General features: G+C 34.4%; 1 protein-coding gene across 1 annotated transcript; it reads right to left on the reverse strand.

Annotated features, from left to right (window-relative positions):
* Positions 1-2,896: 2,896 nt before the first annotated feature.
* RpS3A (ribosomal protein S3A) lies at positions 2,897-8,341 on the reverse strand. The gene is made up of 7 exons (XM_089648042.1): positions 8,204-8,341; positions 7,806-7,902; positions 6,606-6,691; positions 5,899-5,994; positions 5,222-5,369; positions 4,024-4,185; positions 2,897-3,076 (listed from the first exon to the last, which is right to left on the reverse strand). Exons 1-7 carry the CDS (start codon positions 8,263-8,265, stop codon positions 2,927-2,929), a joined length of 801 nt encoding a protein of 266 aa, XP_089504168.1. The 5' UTR covers positions 8,266-8,341; the 3' UTR covers positions 2,897-2,926.
* Between the last annotated feature and the right edge of the window lie 1,115 nt (positions 8,342-9,456).

A 9,456-nucleotide genomic window follows, 5' to 3' on the forward strand; every position in this document is an offset into this window, starting at 1 on the left:
AAAATGGAATATCCGAAACAACCCTAAACCTACTTAGAAGTTACTTAACGGGAAGAGAACAATTTGTACAAATTGGTAAAAGAAGGAGCAAAACTCTACCAATTAAGTACGGTGTCCCCCAGGGAAGCGTATTAGGACCTATACTATTTCTAATTTACATAAATGACCTTATGAATCTTCCCATCAAAGGAAACATAATGAGCTTTGCAGATGACACTGTAATTTTATTCCATGAACAAGATTGGACAAGCACATATAAGGAGGCTGAACATGGCCTAACTGTTCTTCAAAACTGGCTTAAAGCAAACTCCCTTACATTAAATGTGAATAAAACCAAATATTTAATTTTCTCCAAAAACAAAAGAGGACAACCAATGAATGAGCATATACTCAAACTACATGAATGTCAAAAAAAATTTCCTCAATGTTCCTGCTCGATTATAACTCAAACCAAAAGCATAAAATATCTTGGTATTGAAATTGACGATAAACTACACTGGGATTCACACATTGATCGTACTTCAAAAAAGTTAACTAAACTCATCTACTTCTTCAAAAAATTACGGAACATTTTGTCAGCTAGGGATTTAAAGAGAGTTTACTATGCTTTATGCCACTCCAAATTGGAATATGGAATAATAGGATGGGGCTCAGCAGTATCAAAACATATAAAACAGCTGAAGGTAACTCAGAATTGCATCATAAAGACCATACTAAAGGTTCCCATAAGGACATCAACAACAGAAATTTTTAAACAATTTGACGTTCCAAGCATACAGAAAATCTATGCCAAAAACATTTTGGTACAACACCTCAAAAATAATTCTCAGGAAAACACCTCACATACTCATAATACCAGAGCCAAACAAACAGAGATACTAACTATACCAAAGTGTAACTCTACCTTTGGACAAAGAAGCTCTGAATTTTTAGCAGTAAAGGTATATAACAAACTCCCACTTAGTATCAAACAAATCAAAACAAAAAACAACTGCATTAAGAACATTAAATCTTGGCTTAAGGAATTACCGGAAAAAGAACTTACTAGCATATTTAAAACATCGTCGTAGAAGTTTCTGGAAACCCTTACCCAAAACATGAAGTCGAACCATAGAAGTCGCTGAAAAATTATTCAAAACCTAGTCCCCCTCAGCACAGGATCTCCTAGTGAGGAGGACTATAAAAATCTATATCAATTAATCATATAAATATATATAATTCTTATAAAAATGTTTAAAAAAATGTAATATAGTAACTAAATAAAAAAAAAAAAATAAAAAAAAAAAAAAATTTAAATCTTCAGCTCATTGGGTTAATTTGTTCAGTTTCGGTAACGCTAATTTGATGCTGTCAATGCTAATCCGATCGTTTGGAATATTGAAAGTGACGGAGTCATGACACATTCATGTTCACGTATAGCTAATCACGTAATGGCGTAGACAACCTCAACTTTCCCCACTCTACCCATGTCAGGGCTCTGCAAATCACACCGTGTGTAGGGCCCATTAAAGGAGACGCGTATTTATCGTACCCAGTAAAATATCAGGTATATTCATGCCGTACTTGTCCTTGCGATAAATCTTCAAAATACCTGGTTCCGTATTTGTAAAGATCACAGGCCTTGAAGTACTTCGCATTTTAAAATACTCTGGTCTGTTAGAAAGTTGTATTGGGAAAAGGGACATAGTATTTTTGCCTATGGTATTTCTTTAGTGGAGTGGAATTACTCTTCACTCCACAGAAGAGGGAAAGAGATAGGTATATTATGTCGATTTCTGTGATGAGTCGTACTGTAAAATACTACCTTTTCGCTCGGTCCTATTAGAAAGGTGTACGAGGAAAAAGGACAGTAATGACCAGTCGGGGGTACCCACGCGTAGTGTGTTCAATTCCTCAGCTGGCTAAGTCCTCCATCACAACACAAGCAACATTTTCCGCTTACTGTAGAGGCAGTAGATATTCAAATATTGTCAGGTTATTCGTAAACCAGGAATGTTTCTTTATTTTTTAAGAAATAATAATGCGTATTCAACCTACGATAGTATGTGTAGTTTCTGTTCAATCGCATTATCCGTTGAATACGTTTAGCTGGCTACAGACTGTTTCAATAATTTATTTAAGTTTTTTTTTTTAAGTTAAATAAATTTCCTACTCTTTTTTATATCTGTGAGAAAATCTAGTCCCACGTTCCCAAATTATACAATACCATACATTGTTTTTGAATGGATGTATTTACTTAAAATTACTCCAAAAATGGTGCCTATTACCTACTTCATTATATTAGATTATGTAACCTACATTACACTACGAAAGTACAAACTATAAAAATCAAGCAAACATTATGTGTATTGAACACCCTCGTAATTCTGGCTCGTTACTCCCCTCCCTGCCCCTCAACTTCTCTGCTCAGTGCTCAGCACACCTCAGGACCCAAAGTAGGTATATAGTATTTTGTAGCTGGTATTTTTTTGTACATGCAGTCATTGTACCCAGTAACGATAAGTACTCGCAGGACCCACCTCTAGGACCTATCATGAAGTCTTCAGTAATTAGTCGATACTCCCAGTATCATCCTGGCAAAATCTTTCAGAATTAAAATGTTGCTTAAAATGGCATAGATTGGTGACAGCATCTGAAAAGCCAGCCACTTTCCAACCCTCCCTTTAGCCGCATCATACCTCAATTGCCACAGTCCCACTGGCTTCAGGCAATTCGTGTGGGTATTCACATTTAAAAGAAACCACGGTCCAAAACACTTACCAGCAGTCTTCATCGAATGGATATTGATTCAACTCTCACATTTTTCGCAATAAAAATATGAATCCAGAATGCCATATTTGTTTGTAGGTCAGGATTAGGGTAAGGAGTGAATTGTAACATTATTGAAAGACTCGTGTCAGATGGTAAAAATGTATTTATTGTTTATTCAGACGTTCTCCTGTACCGGGGGCTCGTAGCCTTCGGGGCGCTCGGTGGGGCGGCCCTCGGGGTCTGCGCCGGCGATGGGGGCACCACTCTCCTCATGGAGCTCCTTCAACCTGCTGGAGTCCATGCGGGGCTTCTTCAGTACCTTTACCTGGAGACAACAAATACAACAGATTTAGTACAAGTTCTGATGCTTGAATACATCTTTACGGCAACCGTTATTTTATTAGTAATAATAATGTGATAGCTGTACCATAGCTTTAATAAGGTACATTAAAAACATGAGGTACATTAAGGTTCATAACAAATAATGCTGAAAACTGAACAATGTTCCATTCCCGCTGAGAGCTCTGTTGTAACTTTCTCTTTCTGTTACATGTGTCTTTTATTAGTGAGGTTACGATGGAATTATCTAAAGTTAACACAATATCAAAATTTACACATCTGCACCCTTGTTATGAAAAACCTAGTGATTTTGTTGATAAATGATATTTGACAGGAAAAATAAACTAATCAACTCTATTTGACTCAAATGGACACAAAACTCCCAGACCAAATATGTATATAATTTGTAGCTCCCTTGAATGGTGTTCCCAGAAAAAAGGGCACTTTAAAAATAATCATAAATTTATTATCATTATTACATTTTTGAACAACCAGATATACCACTAATATGATAAGGCAAAATTGTACAAAGCTAAGTATGCCGAACCTGTAATTCTGTGTAATACTTAATGGAGTTAAATGCTTAGAACAATTGAATTTTAACATAATCAGTGTGCTCAGACAAGAAATATCAAAAGGGAACTTTATTTCTCTTCATATTTGTATCAAAGCGAGCTGTGTGGATCATCATTACACACTGATCAACTAAACAGACAAAACGAACAAGCTTAAATTTAATTTTGATCACAAAGCCAATCTTAATACTGAAAATTAGAAAATAATAAGAGACGATTCTTCAAATCATATTTTTTTTACTTTGGAATTATTATGGACGAAATGGGTGCACCTCGAGGTAGTAATAATTCCACTGGATTGCAAATGTGGCCAGCCTCAACTTCAACAGCTAAAGGTTAATGAATTATGATTTCTTACCTTCCTGATGTAAACGTCATGCAGGGGGTAGATGGTCTGACAAGCCTTCTCGATGTCCTTGGCGATTGAGTCGGGGAGCAATTTGCTGACGACTCCCTTCAGGTCGGTGGTGGTGACGTTGCGAGCAATCAGCTCACACATCTTCTTGCGGATCTTACGCACCTGTGAACAACACGCCAAGATTGGTTAGTTCATGTAAGGTGAACTGGGCGGGTGGGATGGTATGGAGAGGTGTCAGACAAGAAATATCAAAAGGGAACTTTAGTTCTCTTCATATTTGTATCAAAGCGAGCTGAAGTGTTGCATCATTGTAAAGTAATAACAATATGATAAAGTGTTGCAAATACAGTATACAATTAATTTTGTTTTTACCCAAGGGATCATTCCATGGAATACCGTGTAATTTTTTTCACAATACATTGTGTTTTGGAAAATGGGTTAATTCTAATAAGAATATTTCCATTTCCTATTGTTTACAATGCTAAATCGAAATCGTGTAAAATCAATTCGAAACCAAAAAATCGACTATTCATTTGAAGGGTTTACAATTACTAGAAAGAAGTTTTGTTATTAAATTATTTCAACTACTAAATCAGCCTTCCAAAAGCTCAATAAGTCCATCGGAGCTTCAATAATCCATATCCAGGTTAATCCGAATGTTGCCGTGATCTGAACTGCCCGACAACCCTTCATTCCGAGGCTGCTAAAAGCTTTTTGCTAATGTTTTTTCTGTAGTACATAAGAGCTCTTGCACCATATATAGGTTAACGTGGTTCTTGTTTACAAAGTTGCAGCGTTAATTAAGAGATAAAGCCTTTTCTTGGTCAGTAAATATAACGAACCAGATTAAAAATAGGTCAGTTTTTGACTAAGCGAATGTGTTTTGAAGTTAATTAAATATAATCTTCCTAAGCAAACAGCTGTTTAATTTAATTTTTCTATCTAACATACGAAAGCTTTGCGAGTTCGAACAGATGTTATTTTACATTAGTTTGGATTACCAAGTCTTTACTTGTAGTTAGTTAAACATGGCAAACTGTAAAAAATTACAGTTTGAAGAGTTAAAATTATGAGGTGACTGAACCACACAAATATAGCTGTACCACGGATAAAATTTATAGGCCTAAGGCCAAGCACACAATCATGATCTATTAACATTATATTTGGAAGGTAAGGGGTGGTTGGTGTATAATGTTACCTGTGTGTGTTGAGCATAGCTGGTCTTGCGCTGGCTCATGGGATCCTTCATGGTGAAGCCGATGCAGAACACCCTGAGGAGGTAGCCGTCAGTGGTCTTCACGTCGGTGCATGCCTCGATGAGGGTCTGCCATTTCTTTACCATCGATCTATGAAGAAATAATATTGGCAAATTGTTACTTTCTGTAGCTATAAAATAAAATCGTTAAATCATTATTTTTGTGGCTGTACAAAAAATATTCTCTGGAAAGTGCAACTGTGAATATGGGTCTATTAAAGCCAGGTGCTATTGCTCTGCCATAAGGTAAACATACAGAAAAGTGGGCAATGGTTAGTACACATTATTTTTATTTAAAAACAATGCATTTTAATAGTTATTTCATTCAAAATTTTATTAATTGTTGATTTGGCGGCTACTGTTATTGATATAAAAGTTTCAGAGGTAGTATATTTTCTTCTCTCATTTATTAACCTAAATATATATATACACCCTAGCAAAATAATTGTTAAATTTAACGAATTAATCAGGCAACAACCTGGATTATAGTAAAGCTTCCAAAACATGAAACACGTCTGATGATTTCGAAACCGAATCATCTATTCTCAGAACAGATACAAAATTAGACTAAAATCAGATTGGCAACCATAGAGCTGGAGATAAGACTAAACAATATTTACCTGAGTTTATCAGTGGTAAGGTCCATTCCGTGGAAGTTGGTCAAAACCTCACGGCCCTGGACATCCTCAGCCACCAGGCGGAACTTGCGGAAAGACCTGAGTAGTTGGAGAAGCACAAACACACGGTTAGTAAATCCTCTAGGAAACTTGGTTTCTGTAGAGCGGAGATGCATCAGTGTACTCAGACAAGAAATATCAAAAGGGAACTTTATTTCTCTTCATATTTGTATCAAAGCGAGCTGTGTGGATCATCATTATACACTGATATATTTTTTATAAGCAAACAAAACACTTTAACGAGACAAACGTGAGACATGGCAAGCAAGAAATGCCAGATATATGATTAACAGTCCTTTACGCTAACAGTCAAATTCTTGTAATAGTATTACAAATACAATCAATGATCTAATGAATAAATTGCGAATAATCGCCACTTTTAACCATAACTTAAATGTACGGATTTGTGATCAGCTAAATGAACATCTTTAACATTTTCAGCTACCTCGAGAAGACCACTGAATTAATATTCTCATTACTACACAGTATAATGTAAAATGTGATAGTAATAACAATGAAGTTATAGCATTTCATTTACTAGATTATTGTGGAAGTGTCAGATTACTGATTTAATTAAAATATAAACAAAAGAATTAAAATAGTATTGACAAATAATAATGTATGGTAACTTATGGTAAATTTGAGCTAACCTTTCGGCATCCGACTCGTTCTGCAGATCAGCGAGAGACACCTCGAAGACGCGGCCCTTCAGACCTTCAGAGGCGATCTTGGTTCCCTGGACAACAAAATAGAAACGTTAATAACTTCTTCATAGTGAGTGATACTGTTGGCTTGAGGTGTTATCATGGTAGGGGGTTTTGGAGATAGCAATTTACTGTAATACAATAAATTTACCTAAATAACGACTCACTTGTACCGCATTAAACCGTTGTATGCGTTCAGCCCTAATTAGGGTCCTAATAAGTCTGTGTACCACTTGACTGAGGGACATTTACAGATTTGTTGAAATTAGGAATTTGCTCTCTAAGAGATGTGTCCACTTAGCCGATGGGTCACTGGAGAACACGCGATCATACTAATAATATCTTTTTTAGAATAATTTGCGATGCAATTTAGTCCTTAATGCTTCGAAAAATGTATGAAAAACAAAATCAGCATCATTTGGGCTAATAAATCTTTAGGTTCCACCAATAATTTTCTGTTTTAAACGACGGCCTTAACAGGTTAAATGTAACGTCTGACTAATCAAAATGAAATTCATACTATGTAGCTTATTGGAAAAGTCTCTCGCATTACTAGGCTTACACATTATGTACAGGAGCTAGTTTTAGTTTCAAAATAACTAACCCCATAAACCCCCCATATGACATTTGATTCAAGACGTGGTAATATATAAAAATTTATGTATAGAAATCTTCATGCAGTTTTCTATTACGAACGAGGTTGAGTATATTCATGTTTGATTTAACCTCAAAAGGTGTACGACACCACATTTTTAACAGGTTAAATAATTTTGCTTTCATTTTATATTCAGTCAGTAAAATATGGAGCAAGCTTTATATCACTGTACTGATAAAGGAGGAGAATGCTGATAGGATAAAATACATTATAATAGTAAAGTAAGGTTGACTTGCCCATGACTTTAGAAAGCCGTAAATCTCTGAATAAAATTATGTAAGGTCACTAGTTAGTAAATGGGTGTAATATTTAGAGGTTATGAATAATAGCATTTAGGAAGTCAGAAAAGTGCGCTCAGACAAGAAATATCAAAAGGGAACTTTGTTTCTCTTCATATTTGTATCAAAGCGAGCTGTGTGGATCATCATTACACACTGATCTGACATTTTGAGGAGTTGAGAATATAGGGATTTCAAAAAAATATATCTTACCTGAGTACGGTTGACCAGGGTCTTGCCGATCTCCCTTTTGGGGAACATGGATGGTGACTTTACATCGTACCAATCCTTACGAGTGAAAGGGTCGATACTGAAACAACATTTTTCGATTACAAACACGAAGCAAACACATGTAACAGAAATAAATCATACCGAATTTAATACGAACTTCTGCAGAACAGAACATAAAACTATTCCACGAACTATAAAATCACTTATAACCGGCCATCGAACACATGTTTAGGTTAGACTTTGACGTGACAAACCGCGCATGAGACCCGATATTTCATCCCAAGTTATCGAAGCCATCGGGAAGAATTTTCACTAAAACTTGAGAAAAACGATTGTTGAAGAGTTTAACAGAACATTTAAAACAGTAATTCACAACTTACATCTTCTTCTTAACTCCCTTTTTCCCCCCTTTTGATAGCCCCTTATTTTTACCAACCGCCATGATGAATGCGGAGACAAGAAAGAAATAGACAATAATAAATACGGAAACTGCTTTGACTTTTCAGTGTGGCCATACTAGAAACAAAATTTATTGAAAGCCTTTCAAGATGAATAAAAATAAATTAACTGTGCAATATTTACAAATTTAAAAAATATATTTAATACATAATGTAAAACCTGAACAAAGAGAAAAATATCTTAGTTATAAAATACCTACCTGAAATAAGTTTTCTTATAACGGTTTTGTTTCAAATGATTATTGTAATAAATAAAATATAAAATGATATCGATGCATTCCGGTAAACGGTAATGATTTATATATTTAAACATGCATAGTAAATTTAATTACAAGCGATAAGGTGGGTATTTTATTTTTTTAGAATTAAATTAAAGTGTTACGTTTGTATTATGTCATTGTATGTCCATACAATATCGCAGTAATTTTATCTGAGATGAGAATAGTTCATAATTATTGTCTTTAGCTCCTACGAAAATTTATTATACGAATGTATAATTAAGCCGTTTTGAAGAAATGTATTTTTTTTTTGTAATTATTTTTTATTTTTAATAATATGTTTACATGGTACATAATTAATTTTACATCTTGGGTCTTCTTACTACTCTTCCATTGAAAGCATTTGCTTGTGTATGGAAGGGGAGTGTACATAAATGTTGTTGTTAGTTAGTACTTAAATAATTCATTGTACATAAATGTATGTTTGCTGTAGTATTTTTTGATAGTAGTGAAGGATAATATATTAATATAATAAATTTTTAAAAAAGAAAAGTATTCTTCGAAAGCAATCACTTTATGGTGTGTGTTGGTTTGTTTCATGTTATGTAATCAAACAAAAGGATTAATTTTAACAACTAATTCGTTTAAATTTATTCACCAATCAAACATTTAAAACTAAATAAAATACATGTGTGGCCATACATATACAAGGAGTCCGGGAGAAAATTTTTATTTATTTGAGAAATAAGAAAAGTACATATAAAATAATATTAACTTTGGGTTTGTACATACTATGAGATTTGAATACTACTCTTCCACGGAGGAGGAGTGGTGTTGAAAGAAAAGTGTACAAACCAATATTGTATTTAATAATAGGATAGGAACATGTAAAGTACATTAACTTCATGAAATGATTCTAAATTATCATGATAGTACACCAAGATAGTGATTGTTAAG

Source organism: Hesperophylax consimilis, chromosome 27, assembly GCF_061612785.1.
Source record: "Hesperophylax consimilis isolate HC1 chromosome 27, BYU_Hcon_1.0, whole genome shotgun sequence".
NCBI classification, from domain to species: Eukaryota; Metazoa; Arthropoda; class Insecta; order Trichoptera; family Limnephilidae; genus Hesperophylax; species Hesperophylax consimilis.

Coding starts and splice junctions, on each gene's coding strand:
- RpS3A (XM_089648042.1), bottom strand. CDS start 8,265: ATGGCGGTTGGTAAAAATAAGGGGCTATCAAAAGGGGGGAAAAAGGGA. Junction 7,903..8,203: donor AAGGGAGTTAAGAAGAAGAT/GTAAGTTGTGAA, acceptor ATGTTGTTTCAG/TATCGACCCTTTCACTCGTA. Junction 5,370..5,898: donor CTTACCACTGATAAACTCAG/GTAAATATTGTT, acceptor ATTTCTTCATAG/ATCGATGGTAAAGAAATGGC.